The following is a 23,330-nucleotide window of genomic DNA, read 5'->3' as shown; positions in this document are numbered from 1 at the left end:
TAACTTCTTTTGTATTAGAATTATTACATTCATCTTGAGGCCTGAAGGTCTCCCCTCCATCTCAAATATCTTGCACAGCAGGTGGAATACTTTTGTCGTAGTTGGCTCTCCAAAGGATATCAACAATTCTGAGAGAATTCTGTCAACTACAGGGGCCTTGTCTTGATTTTCAGTGCCCTGTCAAATTCTTTTCACAGTATTATATCTCCCATAACACGTTCTCTTCTCTTTCTGCAATATTGCCCTCAAGTTCACTTTGTTTATATATAAGGGGTGTTCAAAAAGAAATAAGCTGGAGGCATAATTGCAGAAACCAGTACCTGTATGTTAGAAGTATTGACCCTGGCTGTTGAGACACTTGTCCCACTGTGACACAAGGCAGTGAATGGCTGTCTCATAAAATTCCCGGGGCTGTGATGTTAACCAGTCCCGCATGTACAGCTGGATGTCATCGTCCAAGGTGAATCATTTGTCCCCTTCTCGACATTCTTCTTTTACCAAGATGACCCCTTCTTATTCACTTCCTGCAGTACGGGACAACAGTGAATGCCCAGTGTTACTCACAAACCCTGACCACCCTATGCCAAGCAATCAAACGAAAACGACCAGGCAATCTCACCCGTGGGGACATTCTGCTCCACAACAACGCAAAGCCTCATACAGCCAACACAGTCACGGCACTCCTACAGACATTCAAATGGGAGGTTCTCAGCCACGCTTCACACTGTTTGGACCTCTCCCCCTGTGATTACACCATTTTTGGTCCCCTTAAAAAGGCTCTGAGGGGCAAACGATTCACCTCAGATGAAGACGTCCAGCTGTACGTGCAGAACTGGTTAACATAGTAGTCCCGTGAATTTTGAGACAGCCATTCACCGCCTTGTGTCACAGTGGGACAAGTGTTTCAACAGCCAGGGTCAATACTTCTAACATACAGGTACTGGTTTCTGTAATTATGCCTCCAGCTCGTTTCTTTTTGAATGCCCCTGATACATCCTCTGTGTAATCCTTCCACCTTTCAAGTCTCCCTTCTTTGCTTAGCATTGGTTCACCATCTGAGCTCTTGATATTTATACAGCTGCTTCTCTTTTCTCCAAAAGTCCCTTTAATTTTCCTACAGGCACTATCTATCTTTTCCCTAATCATGCATGCTTCTACACCCTTACATTCATCCTCTAGCCATTACTGCTTAATAATTTACATTTTCTGTCACTCTAAGTTTAGTGTTTCCTCCATTAACCAAGGATCTCTACCAAGTCTCAACTTTTTACCTATGTAATCCTCTCCTGCCTTCATTATTTCATCTCTCAAAGCTACCCATTCATCTTCTATTGTCTTCCTTTCTTCTGCTTCAGTTCAACATTTTCTAATGCTCTCTCTAAACAACCTCTGATTTTTTTCAGTTTATGCAGGTTCTGCCTCCATAACTTCCTGTCTTTTGTAATTTCTTTAGTTTTACTCTGAAGTTAATAAATTACGGTCAGAGTCCACATCTGCTCCTTAAAATGTCTTGCACTTAAAAATCTGGTTCTGAAGTCAAGCTATGTATTATCATTATATAATCAATTGAAAACTTTCCTGTCTCTCCAGGTCTGTTTCACATATATGACCTCCTTTCATGACTCTCAAACCAAGGGTTAGAAATGATTAAATTATGAACTGTACAAAATTCTACAAGATGGTTTCCCCTTTCATTCCTTTCCCCCTAGTCCATATTCTACTATTTTTCCTTCTCCTCCTTTTCCTACTATTAAATTAAAGTCACAAAACACAACTAAAGTTTCAACTCCTACAACTATCTGAAAAATTTCCTTCATTCCTTCAATATATTCTTTAGTCTCTTCTTCATTTGTGGAGCTATTTTGCATGTGAAATTGTACTACTGTGATGCATGTTGGCTTTGTGTTTATTTTTGCTGTGATAATGCAGTCACTACATTGTTGTAGTAGCTTACCCCCATTCCTATCTTCTTGTTAATTATTAGGCCTACTGCATCATTACCCTTTTCTGGTTTTGTATTGGTAACCCTGTACTCACCTGACCAGAAGTTCTGTTCTTTCTGCCACTGTTATCACTTATAACCACTATATCTAACTTCAACTCATTCATTTCCATTCTTAAATTCCTTAAATTCTCTAAGCTACCTACCTGATTAAAGGGATGTAAACATCCTCTGACCCATATAATGCCTGTTTTATTTTTCCTGTTGACAAAAACATCCTTCTGAGTAGTTCCCACCATCCCACCAGAAGGTCAAAATTGGGGATAATTTTACTTCCAGAATATTTTAGCCAAGAGAATGCCATGAAGTAGAGCTGCATGCTCTTTTTGGGGAGGGGGGGGGGGGAGATATTTGCTGTAGTTCTGTAGTTTCCCATTGCTTTCAGTCATTAACAGTACCAGCTTAGCAGGCCATAATGGCTAATACTACATCACCAGATCAGTGAATCATCCTGACCGTTGCCCCTGCAACTACTAAAAGGCTGATGCCCTCTTCGAGAACCACAAGTTAGTCTGGCCTCTCCACAGATACCTCTCTATTGTGGTTGCACCGTCTGTATGGCAATCTGTATTATTGTGGCATTAAAGCCACCCTACCTCAGCAAGGTCCACAATTCATGGTGGGCTGTACACACTGTGAGTGGTGGAAGACCTTTGTCTCCATCTCGCAGAGGTGATGGTCAAAATTCCAATGTTGTACACAACAACACTTCTGTGGCCACCCTTCTGATTATTAAAAACGAATTATGTTACTGATAGATATGAGACATTAAATACTGTGCACCAAATGTGTGATGAAATATCCGTTCCAGGTATGCTAGAATTAAACTGTAAAGTGACAGAAATATCCCTTTTTCTCTATGGTTTTATAAGATCTGTAAATATTTATTTAGGGTAGCCTAGAATGTATCTGAACCAACAGCCTTGCCACAGTCGTAGAACCGGCTCCCACCAAATAACCAAAAATAAGTGCTGTTGGGCTTGGCTAGCACTCAGGTGGGTGGCCATCCAGGGCTGTTGAGTGCTGTTGACAAGCAAGGTGCACTCAGCCCTTGTGAGGCTAATTGAGGAGCTACTTGATTGAGAAATAGTGGCTCTAGTCACAAAAACTTACATCAGGCAGAAGAGCAGTGTGCTGACCACGTGTCCCTCCATATCCACATGCAGTGATCACTAATGGCTGAGGATGACACGGCGGTCGGTCGGTCAGTATGAATGGGCCTCCATGGCCTGTTTGGACACAGTTAGGGAGTATTTCTGCCACACTCAATGCCAAAGGCAACAGCCTAGCCACAGTGGGTACACCGGTTCCCGTGAGATCACCGAAGTTAAGCACTGTCGGGCGTGGCCGGCACTTGGATGGGTGACCATCCAGCCGCCATACGCTGTTGCCATTTTTCGGGGTGCACTCAGCCCGTGATGCCAATTGAGGAGCTACTCGACCGAATAGTAGCGGCTCCGGTCAAAGAAAACCATCATAATGACCGGGAGAGCAGTGTGCTGACCACACACCCGTCCTATCCGCATCCTCATGTGAGGATGACACGGCGGTCGGATGGTCCCAATGGGCCACTTGTGGCCTCAAGACGGAGTGCCCTTTTTTTTTTCAATGCCAAAAATATTAAGTTTCTGTTTTCACAGTCATTAGACTGTGGGCCACTCAGTCTACCAATGAGGCTGACTTGTATTTAACCCAGATGCATAGTGGTGATGACAGCAATCCACTAGAGTGATGTAAGCATAACAGTAATCTCCTCTTCAAGTTATCTGTTTTAATGAAAAAAGTGTTTTGTGTTCTAGCCTTAAATGTAGCTAATGAAAGAAATTTCAGTAAACAGTTTAAGGAGACCTGAACCACAATGAGTCGATAATATTCTAACAATTCATTGTAATTACAGTGCTAACAGAGAGTAATTTGATTGTTAGATTTCTAATTTTTTTATGTGGTTCCATTCATGTATGTGAAATTGCATCAATAAAACCACATAATGTTATATAAACAAATAGTAATATGATTTTCCATTTTCAGGCAGATCATCATCACAGAAGTTGTCGATTACCTGGTTTTTCTGTGGAAGTTTTAACTGTATCCAAATTTCTGTTTTTGTTTTTTTTGTTTTTTTAGCAAGCTATATTCTCTTATGGGTCATAATGATGTCACCATGAGATACTACCATGCGCAACATAACTGATCTGGGTATAGTTCCATCAGCTGGTGGAAATATATCCAAAGCAGCACCAGCCTACAGACACTCAGAGCTGCTGCTGTTCAGTTGTGGAAGCTAGTATTTTCAACAATTTTTTATTTTGTGTGTGCTATTCACACTTAGAATTAATTTTAATGGCATAATTAACAGCAGTTAATTTTTTTGTCAGCCTTGAATTTCAACTATTTCATTCTACTTATTGCCTTTTTGCCTTCTCTTTTAACATTTCATATTGTTTCTTCTTGGCTAGAGTTCTTTCTTTAAATAGGTCTCTAAAGAGAAGAAGAAACAGGAGCTATAGTGCTTCCTGAATTTTATGTACTAGCATAATACACAAACCAAATGAAGTTTTTCATCACCCTGGTTCTCAGAACACCTGAAGACAGACTTGCCGGTGGACACTGTATCACAGACACAGTCCCTTTGACTGTTCAGAGATGTCACTAAACCCGCCCAAAGATGTAAACAACCATGTGTGAGCAGCACCTATTAGACAGAGGGGGTCCAGAAAATTGTTCAAATGGCTCTGAGTACTATGGGACTTAACATCTGAGGTCATCAGTCCCCTAGAACTTAGAACTACTTAAACCTAACTAACCTACGGACAGCACACACATCCATGCCCGAGGCAGGATTCGAACCTGCGACCGTAGCGGTCGCGCGGTTCCAGACTGAAGCGCCTAGAACCGCTCGGCTACAACAGCTGGCAGAGAGGGTCCGACAGCCAATCAATTCCGGTCATTCCACCAGAAAGGAGGTACACAGCTCGTGTTGTCTGTAGTACTGCGGTTTGATCACATGTGCATTGTTACTTTGTGCCAGGAAGGGCTCTCAACAAGGGAAGTTTCCAGGCGTCTCAGGGTGAACCAAAGCGATGTTGTTCGGACATGGAGGAAATACAGAGAGACAGGAACTGTCAATGACAAGCCTCGCTCAGGCCGCGCAATGGCTACTACTGCACTGGATGACTGCTACCTACGGATTATGGCTGGGAGAAATCCTGAAAGCAATGTCACCATGTTGAATAATGTTTTTTGTGCAGCCACAGGACGTTGTGTTACGATTCAAACTGTGTGCAATAGGTTGCATGATGCACAACTTCACTCCCAACGTCCATGGCGAGGTCCGTCTTTGCAACCACGACACCATGCAGTGTGGTACAGATGGGGCCAACAAAATGCTGAATGGACTGCTCAGGATTGGCATCACGTTCTCTTCACCGATGAGTGTCGCATATGCCTTCAACCAGATAATCGGCAGAGAGGTGTTTGGAGGCAACCCGGTCAGGCTGAACACCTTATACACACTTTCCAGCGAGTGCAACAAGGTGGAGGTTCCCTGCTGTTTTGAGGTGGCATTATGTGGGGCCGACGTACACCGCTGGTGTTCATGAAAGGTGCCGTAATGGCTGTACGATATGAGAATGCCATCCTCTGAACAATGGTGCAACCGTATCGGCAGCATATTCACAAGGCATTAATCTTCATGGACGACAATTCGCGCCCCCATTATGCATGTTATGTGAATGACTTCCTTCAGGATAATGACATCGCTCGACTAGAGTGGCCAGCATGTTCTCCAGACACAAACTCTATCAAACATGCCTTGGATAGATTGAAAAGGGCTGTTTATGGATGATGTGACCCACCAACCACTCTGAGGGATCTACGCCGAATCACTGTTGAGGAATGGGACAATATGGACCATCAGTGCCTTGAGGAACTTGTAGATAGCATGCCACAACAACTACAGGCATTTATCAATGCAAGAGGATGTGCTACTGGGTATTAGAAGTAGCGGTGTGCACAGCAATCTGGACCACCACCTCTCACTGTATGGTGGTATGACATGCAATGTGTGGTTTTCATGAACAATAAATAGGGCAGAAATGATGTTTATGTTGATCTCTACTCCAATTTTCTGTACAGGTTCCGGAACTCTCGGAACCGAGGTGATACAAAACTTTTTTTGATGTGAGTATATTCATGTCATTATCTTAAGTTCTTGGATCTATATTCCTTCCAGGTACAGCAGTTTGTCTCAGTTTTAAATAGGGAGATTATCAGTGCATCTAAAGCCCACTTGCTGAACTGAATATGTAGTTCCTTGGTTGTACCACAACCTCTCTACAAGTTGCCTCACTATTATACATCACAGACATATGAGCAACCCACTGTCATTTTTAACAAAGTATCGAGGTTCATGCACAGTCCCATACTTAATGACCAGTGACCTGTCCTAATAGATTCTGGCGGTATTAATGTGCTTGTTAATGTTTCCAGTAAATTGTTCTTTACTCACACTCTTTCTGTATTAATTTCTCTACTTGCATTGATTTTATACAACTATATTACAAAGGATTAGGATATTACACAGTTAAGTAACAAGAAAATAAACCAAGTGGTTATGCTTTACAAAATACGTTTGTTTATTAATAAGTACCTTTCTACAAGAAAGCTTCTGTGCCATGTATACTGTTTGTTTCAAAATAATTGACTCAACTGGAAATAGTTCTACCTCCTGAACCATATAATGAATCTGAATGAAATATGTATCATTTGAAGAGGATGTCTGAAGGTTACAAATGATGCATTCATGAACTTTCTGTACCACAGCTAGTGTTTCAATTGCCAGCATTCCTAGCACACAGCAGTTTCAATTTTGAGGAAGATATTTACTATGGGGTGCAAGACTGATAACCACAGTGCAGTACACATTCCCCTGTCTTTTCAATATTCCATCATCAACAAGGAAGAACATTTGTTGGTACAATACACAACTTAAGGAAACTGGCTCTTTCACCAAAAGTAGAAGCACCAGGCCAATCTCCTGTATCACAACAGAGCATCATATGTATTATGTAGTATCCCAAGTGTAGCTCAAAGATCTCCACTGTCCAAGCTAGTAAAAACCTTCAGACTACTTCACCCAACTGTCTAGAACTTTTGAGGCACTGTTTACTTCTCAAACCATACCTATTACAGCTGCTACAAACTCTTCAAGCTAACAAGGTAAAGTGTGTAGACTTCTGTGAAAGTACAAGGGTAGTTTGAAAAGTTCTTGGAATCAACACGAGAGGTCAGCGCTAGCATAACAAGTTGTTCACATGATATTCATTGGACTGTTACCTGTACACTTGCGCCACGTCAGTGCTCTTGGAATAGAGCTGTGGCGGTTATGTGGCTGTTTGTCATTCCCGGATAGTAATTTGCAAAGATGGGAGGGAAAAAAAAATTGAGATTCGAGCAGTGATTAAGTACTTCGTAAAGAAAGGTATGAAAGCAAAGGACATTCATGCTGATTTCAAGAATACGTTGGGGGACTCTGCTCCTTCATATTCAACAGTTGCCAAATGGACAAATGAATTTAAATTAGGTCAGGAGAGCTTAGATGATAACCCATGCAGTGGTCGGCCAAGATGTGTCACTACTCCAGAAATCATTGAAAAAGTGCACAAAATGGTCATGGAGTATCACCGATTGAAAGTGTGTGAAATTGCTCATGTTTGTCAAATGTCGTCTGAAAGGGTATATTACATTTTAACTGAAGAATTAGAAATGAAAAAATTATCTGCAAGACGGGTGCCATGACTCTTGATGATGGATCAAAAATGCATGAGAATGGACATATCAGAACAATGTTTGGCCTGTTTTAGGAGAAACGAACAAGATTTTTTGCGCCAGTTTGTGACTACAGATGAAACTTGGGTGCACTACTATACCCCAGAGACAAAACAACAGTCAAAGCAATGGAAACATGCTGATTCTCTGCCATGAAAGAAAGCGGGAAAGGTCATGGCATCAGTGTTCTGTGATGCGAAGGGGATTTTGTTTGTAGATTATCTACCCACAGGCAAACAATTACTGCAGAATACTATGTTAACCTCCTGGACAAATTGCAACAAAAGATACGCAAAGAAAGCCCAGGTTTAGCATGGAAGAAAGTTATCTTCCATCAAGACAATGCGCACCCGCATAAGTGCTGTCGCCATGGCAGAATTACCCGAACTAACATATGAATTGTTGCCACACCCATCTTATTGACCTGAAACGGCTCCATCAGACTTCCATTTCTTCCCAAAACTGAAAAGTTTTCTTGGTGTACAAAGATTCACTTCAAACAAAGAATTGATACCCAGAGTTGACAATTATTTTGCAGGCCTGGAGGAAACTTATTTTTGAGATGGGACCAAGTGCATTAATCTACAAAGAGACTATGATGAAAAATAAAAAAAGTTTCAGTAATTTAAGTACTTTTTTCTATTCTGACCCAAGCACTTTTCAAACCACCCTCGTATATTCAATACATTGAATAAGATGACAAGTTTCTGAAAAATGTGATACTTAGCATCAAGTTGGACCTTCACCAAAGATTAACATCAAATGAAATCACTGAAAATGGGCTATTTGCCATATTTCCATTGTATGGTTTATGGATTTTTCTTTTTTCTGCATAACAAGCTTCTCCCTGGAACCAACAATATTTACCAGAACATTTTTAAACAAGATGGGGCTCCATTCAATTTCCATAAAGACATATGGAGATTTCTCAGAGTTGCTACCATAACAATGGATAAGATATATGTGGAAAGCATATTTAGTGCTTCTGTCCCAATCACCAAGATTTCTTCACATCATGCATGCCCTGTGTCCCCCCCCCCCCCCCTAGTGAGGGGATCACAGAAGTTGTTTATGTGTCACCTCAAGCAACAATGGTGAAGGAACTAAAATCCCATACCACCACTGTCATGGACTCAGTGATGCAAGATATTCATCATCACATGTTGGATGAATTCAGTTACCATCTCAATGTATATTCTGCGCATGTTGAGGGAGAGACACTGTTCATTTATAAATATCAATACAATTCATTGTAACAATTCACTCTAAGTAACATCACTCAGTTAACATGCACAATTAACTGCATGCAGAAATAGGAATTTTGAACTGTACTGTAATTTTATGACTTTATAAACACCAATTATTGAAAGCTAATTGCTTCACTTATCTCCAGTGGTTTGCATATCTAATTTATTATGGGATTCCACTACCTATATCGTTGAGTACATTGTAAATCTATTCAAGTACATTAAACCACAAGAAGACAGACACAAATGCATTTCAGATTGACTGGAGACATAATACTCATGACATACCGAGCCTGGAGTAAAGGCACATCCACAATTTATCAAAGTGTGGTAGATCTGATATTCCAGGAAAATTTGGAAATACGGTATTATCACCCGTCAAAGATTGGCACAATTTATCTTGGTTCTGGAAAAAGTAGTCAGAAATATTCCACTGCAAGAGAAGAAACTCAATTAGTGAGAACTGTGATTAAAATACCTTTCAGGTGCCTATGATTTACAGCTGATCATGTGACACACATTAACATCTGTGACAGTTGCAAAATTAAAGAAAGATACATACACAAGAAACAAACTTTACACTAAAGATGAGTACACAAAAATACACAACTGATCAGGGTTACAGAAATGTGCACCATCTCCAATTTTGAGAATTTCATATTTTATGAACCTACCATGTACCACAAGCAGAACCTGTAAACATTGTGATACAATATCAGAGTGTACCTGAATATGTCCCTTAGAATCTCCTCCCACATTGTTTCTATAAAAATCAACAAAATACCAACGGCAGTAGCTCAAGGACTGTGATAAACACACCAAGCACCATATCCATCAGTGGTACTGACTGTTCTCTGAAAAGGCTTGCAAATTCCAAGATATCGGTGGGCTGATTGAATGTTGTTCTATTAAAGTATGGTATGTGGAGTTGCTTGAAGAAGTGATACCAACATAGGCTCCGAGTTTGCTCTTTAGTCCCCCCCCCCCCCCCCCCCTCAAACGTTGAGCTCACATAGTGTATGAAATAGCACCCAAAACTTTGACACAACAGGGCTCAATAATGCATGTTGCTATAGTGCAAGTACTAACTGGTTGCACTGTTCCAGTGTCACACCAACACTGTGGCTAAAGCTCTATGTTTCACAACAACCCAGTTGAAAAAATAACATTTGTCCCATTTCTTCGCCAAATTGTGCACTTCATCGCCTTCTCTTGTTAAATACGACCCTCTTCTATCAAAACTGTGACAGCAACATATGATATAGGTAATGTCATGGTAGGGAAACTCCATTTACCAGAGATGGGTCATTTTGTCCCATTCTAACTAAATCACATGTTAATATTGTATCATTTGGCACTGAAGGAAGGAAGATAGGGCTTAATGCCCTGTCAGACATAGTTCAGATTTGGAAAGGGTGAAGAAGGAGATTAGCTACACCTTTTCAATGGAACCATCCTAGCATCTGCCTTAAGCGATTTAGAGAAATCACAACAAACCTAAATCTGGATAGTTGCACAGCAATTTGAATCACCATCATCCCGAATCCAGTTAAGTGCCTCACTACTGTGCCACATCACTCAATGACAATGAAAAGGCATAGTAGTTTTTGCATTTTCACTCACATTTTGACGGAAGTTCACAGAAAGAGCATAATGTAATGGTGTCATTTCTGGTCAAACAGGAGACAACAATCTTGGATTGAGTGAGGCCATTCCTTTAAGCTGTTGCAGTTTTCAGAAACTTCAGTATAATTTCCTGACAATTACATTATTTATGCATAATGTCTACAGAAAAATGTAATTATCACTTACAAAATCAACTGTACAGTTTCACAACATATAATGCGTCATAACTACAGTCAATCTCGGTTCTAAACTGGAGTATCATATTACCTTCAAAAGCAAAATGGCCTCCTCTATGGGCAACCACATCGTACTGAAACTAGAAATTAAGTTACACTGACACGCATACATAGAGCATGATGTCCTTTTTCAGTTCTAAGCTAACATTGCAAAAACTTTCAAAATTTCTGAGTTATAATGGAATGTTTATATGTTGAAGGTAGGAGCACTAGCAAACAGAAACAACTTTGGCACCATTCATACTGACCAAATACACACACCATGCACATGTTAAAAATGAAAATATATTTTCTATGGTGTCTGACTCACCATATTAAACAATTATCAAGTCTGCTGTCTAACCAGTATGAAAAACATATTTTGACACAGCACATGCACAAACATTGTAAAATAAACTCTCAGTACACAGAGAATGTTAATAGCTTACCATGAGGCCAACTGCAGTTAAAGAAATATTAAGTTCTTGAGTCTGAGAACCAAATTTTGCAGCTGTATCAACACAAAGCGGCAAGCACCTCCATGGCATCACCGGCAAGAAATCGGTTACAACTAACTGGAGACACTGGAAAGCTATTCTTATAAGGTTTTCCCTGCAACCAATTCATATGGCATATTGTATTACTAAGGGAATACTAGACTATTCATATTACACAATAATACATAAAAACATAAGGAAAAAATTAGCGCATTACATTAACACAAATTAACAAAAATGTGTAGTGTATGACAAATAATTCACTGTGTCAAACATTTAATACTGGACAGTACAAAGGTGCTTCACAAACTGAAATATTATAAAATGTATGGCACTACAAGACACTTTTCACAAAGAAATTAATTCCAAATTGAGCTTCTTATAGTGAAAATTGAAACCAAAATTTTCTTCATTAAAACACTTGACTCTCATTCAGTATCAGTTTATCAACTTTAAACCAGTCTGAACAATATTCAGAATGCTCCCTTCAATGAAGTAATGGCCAATTTCCCCCCTTTTCCTTAATGAACCAGGCCTGCAGCTAAAGCACCTCAACATCTTTAGTGTCTCAAGGAATCTGTTTGCAAGTTCCTTAAGTGTGGTAACCATGTACATTTACTTCTACATCTATACTCTGCAAGCTGTATTACAGTGTGTGGCCCAGGAACAATACAGGCTGTTTCAAGCCCAACATGGTGTAGTCACATTATCAACACATGTGAATTAAATATGGCCCATGTACAATTCAATTAACACCCTTTCCTCTGCTTAAAAATTGATGGCAGTATTTACTGCTGCACCAACCATTTTAGTATTCGTTACAACTGGCATGTTGCTGTTCCAGGGTGTGAGGAGAAAGCTATAGGAAAATTGTGCTCAAGTATGAAGTACTTCACTGACTTCCTGATCAAGGGCATTATGCTTTCAATGGTGCGGTCAAATACAAAGATGTTTAGCACATTTTCTTGTGACACACTTTTCTTCTGTTCAAACTAGTATAACAGGTCTTCTCGGACTTGGTTTGAAACAGTGCCAAGAGAGGAAATATAGTATAAAAACAGGGAGACAGCCACAGAAGTTAGCTCCATTGGTGCAGCTTTTTGAGAATATTATGCCTTCAGGTGGCACAAGCATTCATATTTAAAAACAAACAAACACACACACACACACACACACACACACACACACACACACACACACACACACACACACACACGTGTTGCTTGGGCAGAAAAATCTACGGTTTAGCCCTGCCATCAGGATCAAGTTATCAATGGAATGATATATCCAGACCACACAATGCTGACAACAAATAAGCAGCAGTTTGGATTGAAGGACTAACAAGATAACAGTTCACCACTTGTTCCAATGTATTTCCTGTGTAAGCAAGGAGGGCAACGTTTACGTAATCACTTGGGGTGTACTGTTCTTCCCAAGTTACAAAAGCATAGTTATGATGGCGTTAAAACTTTTATAGACAGATGTCACATTTCCCAACACTTTAGCACAATAAACTGTACCAAGAATGATGCATATTGGAGATACCTTTAATATGATGTATCACTGAAACTTCATATTTTTGTAATATGCATGTATAAATACGAAAATCGCCAAACATGGCAGGTTAGCTTCAAAACCACCGAAACCAAAGAGTGGCAGCTCAGTTTATTTCTTTCAGAAAATTACAGCATATAACAGGACACACGACTCAGGTTGTGGTTAGGTTGGGTCCTAATAGCATAGCTTAAATTGCTGTGAATAAAGCAAGAAGCAGTTAGATTAATATCTTCAGTGTGCAACACCTCAGGTCCCATGTTCTGTGCAACAATTGACAAATTCAGTGACATGTCATCTGCTGTGATCAACTGACTGATACAAACCAAGCAGCCACTATTTTTATCTAAATGTTTGAAGGCTAACATGCTGTACATGTTTTTCTTATATACACTTGCATATTACGAAAATATGCAGTTAAAGTGATACGCCACATTAAAAATCTCTCCAAAGCACAACATTTTTACTGTGATTTGTTGTGTTAAAGTGGTGGGTAATGAGACATCGGTCTACAGTACCAGAACCAAGATGGCCTCCATCCATAACCCTTTCCGCTTTGGCCCACACAATCGTGCGGGTTCGGATATAAATTTTTCGTGTTTCAACTACATCACCTTTCTGCGTCACTCCAGACTGCAGCGATGGTGCGAGCTCCCAGCTTTCGTTCGGCATCTGTTTTATTTCATGCCTTGACCACCAGAGTGCAACAGATCATTTAAAACTTCAACGACAAGACAAAGCCACGCATTACCGAGATAAATGCATTCTGTTTTCCAACATTTCATTAGTTTAAGGAAATTCCTGCATCATTTTAGACTGAGAATGCTTCACTCAAGGTGTGTAAGGGTCTAGACACTTTCATGAAATGCTATTTGCATTTTATACAAGTTTGAATTTTGAGTAGTATGATAATGCTGGTGACTTCTTGAACAAACTATCACTATGCGAAATTTTTCAGTATTTTTACCTGATTCTACACATAATAATGTATGGTGATTGGTACATATCAGATAATGTTTTAAGAAATTTTCTCTCAGGGTGGAAAGGGATAAGGCACAAACTACTTATGTTTCCTATATTCTGGTGAACATGACAAGGAGGATTTCTTGTGTGTAGCCAGTATTGTGTAATATCATCATACAATGAACTTTACTGTGACCATGTGCCATGTCATGAGTCACAGAGTCCGATCCATTTCCCACACTGAGAGAAAGAGACAGATCTTTGGTGCTGGAACTGTAGTCCCAACTTCTGCTCTCAGTGATAGTTTTGTGACGGTGGAAGGCTTCATTCTGGTTGGTCATTTCTGCAAAATGTCCCTTCATTATCTGGCCTGTGTCTCATGGTCTAGTCTGGAGGGTTTTACTGCACATTACACTTTCAACTGGGTTACACCAAATTTTCACCGAAATACCTCTGATGGACACTCATAGTATTTCAAATTTTGCGGAATTGTTTATAGTGAACAGGAACACACACCATGATTTCTTCCAGCAATCCTTGAAACATTTGTCACTTAAGTACACTGCTAGCCAAAAGGCTGTGATATTCTCAGATGTTGCATTTGAACCTATGTATAGTTGCACACCTGCTCTCCCCCTGCCCCCTCCCACCCAGATTCCAGAGCAGTACTCTTCACTCTACCAGCAACCGCCATAGTTGTCCTGCATTCTTTACAATGAATTCATTAACAGTCTGGTGGATTACGTTCAAAATGTGAACCACCCGTTAAGAGAGACTGTTTCCATGTTCAGTCACAGATAGTTGGCTGCACAGTCTCCAGTTAGTTTTGGTGAGTATCCATTTTGGCAGTTTCCTTTTGAACACTGCTTCACCTGTTAGGTGTAACTGGATTGAGAATTGGGCACAAAAGTGCAAGTCACTCGCTACTCCTCAATGACCAGTGTCAACAGCAAGGGATATCGTGTAGCCACACCTACGTGCTTGTTGCCATTACTGATAAAACTTTGCTTCTCATACATCAAAAGGTTCTCAGCTGCTTTCACTTTCAATAAGATGTTCAGCACTCTAGCATGATGTGTGTAGACTATTGCAGTATACAAAATGGACAGGGAAGGTGAACAATAATATTTCTCAATTGTACGACCAGTTAGTGCACATGGCACATATTTCCTGTAGAGACACACTATTACCAAATGATTTCTTATCTATCATGTAAGGTTCAGACAATGAACATGCTGAATTAAGTTCTTGAAGTGAAATAATAAGTTTATTGTCGATAACTATTTATATTTTCTTTTGCTGATATTTCTTATTTCTCTATCTACCTCTCTCTCTCTCTCTCTCTCTCTCTCTCTCTCTCTCTCTCTCTCTAAACACAAAAGTGAATCTACACGGAAACTTCTCCTGCACGGCATCTGCAACCTCTTTTCTGTGCATTTTCTTAATTTTGTAGCAGCACCACCATTTAGTATAGGGAAAGTTAGTTTTGTGCAATATTCTGAGCACAAGTTACAGCCAGGTGTGGGCTGGATTGCAGTGAGTTACGCATACCAACAGTTGAGAAGTAGAATAGAGGCCACAGGGCCGTCAAATTCCTGAAAGAGTATACATAGCGGTTTTGCATGTCACAAATCACAGACATCACTGGCCAACCTAGCGTGTTACGAGTACGTGACACATAGCGGCGCATATGGCGAAACAGAGGTGCACAGCTGTGTATAAATAGATGCGGGTTTCTAATGAGATTCATTCAAGTGTGGCAGCTCTCCTGGGCGGCAAGGCGTGTCACTACCAGCTACACGCATCAGCAGATGGGGCGCCAGAGTTCCAGTCCATGGCGGGTTGTTGGTTCGATCCTCTGAGGTTGACGCGGGGTCTGTAGGCACCCAGCCAGCCAGTGGCGGGCCACTCTTTGGCTGACTACTGCGGGCAGGCGTCCTGGCTTCCAACACACGCCAGAGGCATCCCGAGGCGAGGGCCGCAGACTCAGACACCGGATTGCGGGTGCCTGTTGTTGCCACGATCTCAGCACCAAGTGGCGCCAAGGCGGCAGCGATACCGAACACTTAGTCAACTGCTGGCATCCTGACGACACTGCAACTCCACTAGTGTATAATGCCGACACACAGTGCGTGCATGGGTTGCTGAGGCAGCCATCCTGTACTAAGCCGTTTCACAGAGAGCGAAGTGATGTCCTCAGCATTGCGGGACCCGGTCATGCAGACCGAGGGGAACACGGCACTGTAGTTGGAAACAATAAATCACTTGGAAAGCTCGAATTAGTCTTAATACAGAGCCTTCTACCTCTTCCCGCTTCATCTGGTCCTCCTGATACATTCGGTGGTAGAAGTCCCACTACATTTGGTGTCAGAATAACGGATGTCGTCTGTCCAGTACGACGTTCGAGCCCACCACCCGCATTACATTCACAAGATGTGGTGAGTTTCGATCAGTTTTCTTTTCAGTATTGGACATTTTCTTTCTTGTTTGTGTTTTGAGTATGGCCTGCCATGAGCCACATTTTAGATGTTTTGCGTAGACATTTTTTGTCAGAATAAGTGTTAAGTGTATTTGGGGCAGTAAGATTTATTTTTCTTCTTGGCATTTAATTACTTTTGTATTGGTTTGAGTATGTTGTTACCGAGTATGATGATACTGAGGTGTAAGGAGTCAGGTTATTCTTGTGCTTAAATGTTTTGTTTCGGGACTAACTGGGAACGAAAGCAATACAATGGCAGAGTCAGGGACGTGAGGTGTGTCGGAACCAGAAGCGATACAGATTTAGTTGGAAAAAGTAGCACAATTGACAGCAGACAATACGCAGTTGAGAAATGAATTAACACCTAGAGGTGAACGGGAAACCCACATCTGATCAGTCATTGTTGTCTATGGTGTGGGAGATTGCTCCAGCTGCTGCGAGTTTGATTATTCCGTTTTCTGGCAAGACATCTGAGGATGTGGGTTCATTTGTGGAGGACTTGGAGACTTCAGTGGTGATGAATGGTTGGTCTGATGAGCAGTTGTTACATATAGCCATGATTAGATTAACGGGTAAAGCAAAAACATATGTAAGGTGTTCTGAGGCCTCAAGGAAGGCATGACAGTTTAAGGAGTTAAAGGAAGGGCTTTTACAAAGATACAAAAAACAGAATAGCGCTCGGTACTTTAGAGAGAGGTTAAGTACAATGTCAAAGAGACAGGGGGATACAATGGAGAAACTTGCGGACAGGATAAGGGAAATTAATGAGTATACTTACGAGTTGGGTCACAGCGATGAAGCGAATAGTGTTCTGTTGCCAGAGGCCGAGCAAAGGGTACTTGATGCGTTTTTGAGAGGGTTACCGGCACATATGTCACGGGAAGTGTATTCGGCCATACAGCTAGCAAGTCAATGTGAGGAAATAGACATGGCAACAGGGGTATGTGATAGACAAGCAGTGTTTGCAGCGGGTATAAAATGTTATAAGTGTGGCCGTACGGGGCATGTGCAGAGGCATGGTGAAGGAATAGAGGAAGGGGGTGGAAATCAGCAACATGGAGGATGGAGAAGTGGAGATAGGAGAGGTGGACAAGCGTTAAACGGCAGAGGGGGGGCCCAAGACCAACCTAAGGGAGCTCCCGTTTAATTTCAATGCTACGAATACGTATGCAGAGGTGGAATGTTCAGTAATAGGATCCACAGGAAATAAAAAGTATAAGATTTTGTTAGACACAGAGGCGCAAGTGTCAGTGGCTACTAGAAATATAATGGGACGAAGGAAGCTAGACCCACCACATTATAGATTACGTGGAGTGCGGGATAAGGTGGTCATGTCTTTGGGGTCAGTGACAGTTGACTTTCAAATAGAGAAAGTCTGATTTATTGCATGCATGGAGGCAGTACCATGGGTAAGGGAGGGCTAGGACATGATCCTAGGAATAGATTTCTTGCATCAACATCAAGCCAAAATTGACCTTGGACAACGAACTGTGGAACTGTTCTCAATGAAGAGCTGTCGTGAGGGGCGTTCAGCATAATGAACAAACCAACTGCATACATTAGCATTACGGCTTAATTCGCATGAGTGTGTGTCTAGTGGCACCAGGAAATTGCTTTGGGTACGTGTGGAGTCAAATGTACCTGTAGGTACAGTATGTGTTATTGAACCATTGCAGGATAATGAAGTTTTGGGTCCATTGGGTTGTTTTGTGAAACATAGTGTTGTACGCGTACAGGAGGGGAACAATGGGTGAGTAGTTCCTGTGAACGTGCATAATTTTAGCGCTGTAGATGCGAATTTGAGAAAAGGAGTTTTAGGAGCAAATTTCGATGTGGCAAATGACGAAGACTGGTGTTCAAGAGGTAGGCGAAGCAATCAATCACTAACTGCTGATAGAACTGCATTGCATGACAAAATTAAGCATTTGAAAGGAGGAGAAAGAGAGCATATGGAAGAATTATTGTGGGAATTTAAGGATTTGTTTTTTCCACAAGGGCCGTTACCAGCAACTCCATTAGTTCAACATAGGATACCAACAGGGAATGAAGCACCTGTTTACCATAAACCATAAAGAATACTGAGGTATTTGCAACTGATTGTGGAGGATTTCATTGATCAGCAGCTTGCAGATAGTATTATAGAGCATAGTAATAGTTGCTGGGGAGCGGGCATTGTCATTGTGCCTAAAAAATCTACGGATGGAACTAAGAAATACAGGTTCTGTTGTGACTACCTATACCTCAATAATAAGACAGTAACGGATGCACGCCCCATTTCCAAACATATTGGAGACTTTGGGTCACTTGGGACAGTGCCAGTACTTTTCTACAATGGATTTGGCAACTGGTTATCATCAGTTAGAGGTGACTTCAGAGGATAGTCCAAAAACTGCCTTCTCTACTCCTGGAGGCCATTACCAGTACATTAGAAAGCCATTCGATTTGAAAAACGCTCCAGCAATGTTTCAGAGGTTGCTAGACAATGTCTTGAGGGGTTTGAAACCACGGCAGTATCTGGCCTATTTGGATGACATTATAGTGTTTTCAAGTAGTATGGAGCAATATAGACAGCAGTTCAGGGAAGTCTTTACGAGGTTAAGAGCAGCTCGTTTGACACTGAGCCTGGAGAAGTGTCAGTTTGCGTTAGAAGAAGTAAAATATTTGGGTCATATTTTCAGTAAGGATGGAGTGAGAACAGATCCGAGGTTGGTACAGGCTGCAAGGGATTTTCGAGAACTGAAAACAGTTAAGAAAGTGCAGTGATTCATCGGAATTTGCAATTTCTATCAAAAGTTCATGAAGGGTTTTGCAGATTTTGCACAGCCATTGACGCGATTGTTACAGAAGGGTGTGAAATTTGAATGGACAGAAGAGTGTCAGAAAGCATTTGAAAAACTGAAAGAAGTGTTAACAACAAGTCTGGTTCTTGTGTTTCCAGATTTTGAAAGGGAGCTTATACCCGCATGCGATTCATTGAATCAAGCATTATGGTGTGTACTTAGTCTGGAAATTGATGGGAAAAAACATCCTGTAGCCTATGTGTCTAGGCAGTTGAATGCAGCAGAGAGGGATTACTAAACAACTGCGAGTGAGATGCTTAGCATAATCTATGGAATCACATATTTTAAATGTTATTTATATGGGAGAAGATTTTGGGTAGTGACAGATCATGCTGCATTGAAGTGGTTGTTGGGGTTGAAGGATCCATCCACTAGACTCGCTAGATGGGCTGTGAGGCTTAGTAAATTCGACTACGAGGTGGTGCACAAGACTGGGAAGAAGCATGGTAATGCGGATGCACTCAGTAGGAAGGTGGCAAAAATAGAAGTCATAGGTTATGACCTAGCAGTATGGCAAGAATTACAGGACGCGGACAACGATTGTAAATTGTATCGGACATAGCCACAATTTAATATGTACGACGGCTTTCTGTGCAGGCCAACGGGACAGAATGGGTACACAGAATAATCGGGAAGAAGCTGAGCTTTTATGTGGATTCTCATCATCAGTGGGTCAAATATTTGAAGCATATTGTATGTGCATACAATGTAAAAGTCCATACAAATACAGGTTTGTCTCCATATGAGGTAATGTACGGGTGAAAAATGCCATCACCATTTGATATGGTGAGGTTACAGAAAGGAAGGACGAGTGAATCTGTACGTCAATTCGCAAGGACAATTCGGGATGTTTGAAAACAGGTGCAAAAGGTGAATACAAAGGCTTTGGAAAGGCAAGACGATGCAGTAAAGAGAAAAGGAAGTTTACCACAGTATAGAGTGGGGCAATGGGTAATTCTGTCCAGCCCCTATATGTAAAAAGGGAAAATGGAGAAGTTCCTCATGAGGTATCAAGGGCCACACCAAGGTGCTGAAATCGCATCCCCCATTAATGTTAAGCTTCAGCTGCCAACTAGAAAAACGATAGTATACATTGGGCGGTTACGGCCATTTAAGGGTTGCCTAGATGTGATTCCAGGCATGTCACAGGAAGGAAAGAGGAAGAAAGAGAGAGTAAAGAGAGGTGCTAAGCACAGAGAAAACCAGGAATATAGAGTACAGCATGAAGTACCGTATGCTTTGCGATCCAGAAAGTAGTGCAGTATTTGCAGTTTTGTTTTTTGTGTCATGTATCATTGGGTTTGAATAGATTAATTAGGCATTGTATTTTATGTGTGTTTTCAAGTACAGGGCTATTACAAATGATTGAAGCGATTTCATAAATTCACTGTAGCTCCATTCATTGACATATGGTCACGACACACTACAGATACGTAGAAAAACTCATAAAGTTTTGTTCGGCTGAAGCCGCACTTCAGGTTTCTGCTGCCAGAGCAGCTCAAGAGCGCAATGAGACAAAATGGCGACAGGAGCCTAGAAAGCATATGTCGTGCTTGAAATGCACTCACATCAGTCAGTCATAACAGTGCAATGACACTTAAGGACGAAGTTCAACAAAGATCCACCAACTGCTAACTCCATTCGGCGATGGTATGCGCAGTTTAAAGCTTCTGGATGCCTCTGTAAGGGGAAATCAACGGGTTGGCCTGCAGTGAGCGAAGAAACGGTTGAACGCATGCTGGCAAGTTTCATGCGTAGCCCGCGGAAGTCAACGAATAAAGCAAGCATGGAGCTAAACGTACCACAGCCGACGGTTTGGAAAATCTTACGGAAAAGTCTAAAGCAGAATGCCAGTTCGGCATTTCTTAAACAGGAGATTGGAAAACCGATGGATCGGTCGTGGTGGAGATCATGATCAGCAATTCATGTCATGGGCTCCACGCTCTCCCGACTTAACCCCATGCGATTTCTTTCTGTGGGGTTATGTGAAAGATTCAGTGTTTAAACCTCCTCTACCAAGAAACGTGCCAGAACTGCGAGCTCGCATCAACGATGCTTTCGAACTCATTGATGGGGACATGCTGCACCGAGTGTGGGAGGAACTTGATTATCGGCTTGATGTCTGCCGAATCACTAAAGGGGCACATATCGAACATTTGTGAATGCCTAAAAAAAACTTTCTGAGTTTTTGTATGTGTGTGCTAAGCATTGTGAAAATATCTCAAATAATAAAGTTATTGTAGAGCTGTGAAATCGCTTCAATCATTTGTAATAACCCTGTATTTTGAGCCTGCTAGGGGCAGCAGCCCTTTTGAAGAGGGAGGAAGGGTGATGGTGATCCCTGTCCTCAGGTCACTGAAAAGAGAAGCGTAGCACCTGACGTATGTGGTGGGTTGTTCGAGGAGAAATTGAACACAGTTCTGGAGAAATAAATGCGTTGGAGTAAATTTTGTGGCAAAGCCATAATAAATATGATTTAACGATGTCAGAGTCATACGATTTCCTGTTTAAATTTTTTTTTATCAACAGTGCTGGGTCAGGAAAGTCGTGTTTATTGCACCAGTTCATACAATATAAATTTAAGGATGAAAGTAGTCACACAATTAGTGTTGAGTTTGGATCAAAAACAGTGAATGTTGGAGGAAAATCTGTGAAGCTACAAATATGGGACACATGCACAGTGCAGTTATTTTTAGCCAGGAGGAAAGGAATAGACTGTCCAAGGGTCATCGTGGAGCAAAAATTGAGCTTGCAAAGGGTCGGAATGCATTGGATCTTCTCCACCTACGAGAATTTGGTAGTAGTAGCAAGTTGTTTTGAGCAGGGAGTATTTGCAGAAGTGAAATGTATAGAACTCGAGGGGAGCGGAATTTTAATCAATGGAACTAAGTGTAACATAATAGGACCAACTTTCCACCTGCCAGCATCAATTTCTGGAGTCACGCAATTGCCCACTTTAGAGTTTTTGCCAAGGCAGAATCTGACCATGTTAAATCAAACTCTGCCAGCAGGTCTGTTGAGATCCTTAAAGCAGGTCATTTTTGAGCAAGAGGGGCGCATATCAGCCTAACATCTTGTGCAACATACCGCTCAGTATAGGGAAAGGCAACGGCAAATAACGATCATTTTGAGCACCTCTGTGCCAAGTGTCATGGTAGTCCAAGTCCCAGTGGATTGGATACCGAGGGCGTGAGACGCGTATGTAAGGGGTTGACGCGGCAGTGGTCATCCAGTAAGGAATTTTTACATTTTGTTTCATGTCATGGTTTTAAGGGGCACTAGACCACATTTAAGTTTTCTAATAGTAAGGACATATGCCATAGGTGCCGATCCAAACAAGTTATGAGGTAGTTAAGGGTCAACCTGGTGACCAGGTCTTTCCGAAGCGGGGAATAATGTAGCGACACGACCATTTAGGATAGGGAGAGTTAGTTTTGTGCAATATTCTAAGCACAAGTTACAACCACGTGGGGGCCGGATTGCTGAGAGTTATGTATACCAACAGTTGCGAAGTAGAATAGAGGCCACAGGGCCATCAAATTGCTGAAAGAGTATACATAGCTGGCCAGCTGCGGTTCACACCGAGTGCTGCTGGGTTGGCAGGGATGCCAACCATTGAGTCGACTGTTGGCACCCTGATGGTGCCGCAACTCCGCTGATGTACAAGGTCTACACACAGTGTGTGCACGGGTCACTGAGGCAGCCATTACGCTTCAAGCCATTTCACAGAGAGCGAAGTGACGTCCTCAGCATTATGGGACCCGGTGACGCAGACCGAGGGGAACACGGCACAGTAGTTGGAAACAATAAATCACTTGGAAACCTCTGATGAGTCTTACTATGGTCCCTTCTACCTCTTCTCGCTACATTTGGTCATCCTGATACATTCGATGGCAGAAGTTGCCACTACAATGTACTTGTTTGCATATTGCGTATCGGGATCAATTTTAAATCAATTCTGCAGACTTAATTTAGATATATCCTGGCAAGTTCATATACAAGACACTGCATCACTGACATTGCATGTGGACTTCTCCAGACCTATTTAGTTTTCTATTTCAAAAGCCCTAAACAACAGCAG

General features: G+C 41.5%; 1 protein-coding gene across 2 annotated transcripts in view; it reads right to left on the bottom strand.

Annotated features, from left to right (window-relative positions):
• The window catches only part of LOC126183231 (protein MON2 homolog), a 222,524-nt gene that overhangs the window by 109,689 nt on the left and 89,505 nt on the right, over positions 1-23,330 (bottom strand). For both annotated transcript variants that reach the window (XM_049925015.1, XM_049925016.1), the window contains exons 16-17: positions 11,366-11,528; positions 9,364-9,508 (exon numbers count right to left, since the gene is read on the bottom strand). In XM_049925015.1, the coding sequence (XP_049780972.1) occupies positions 9,364-9,508; positions 11,366-11,528 (308 nt within the window). The remainder of the gene's footprint in view (positions 1-9,363; positions 9,509-11,365; positions 11,529-23,330) is intronic.

This window comes from Schistocerca cancellata, chromosome 4 (genome assembly GCF_023864275.1).
Source record: "Schistocerca cancellata isolate TAMUIC-IGC-003103 chromosome 4, iqSchCanc2.1, whole genome shotgun sequence".
Classification (NCBI taxonomy): domain Eukaryota; kingdom Metazoa; phylum Arthropoda; class Insecta; order Orthoptera; family Acrididae; genus Schistocerca; species Schistocerca cancellata.
This window is presented reverse-complemented; position numbering and strand designations above follow the sequence as displayed.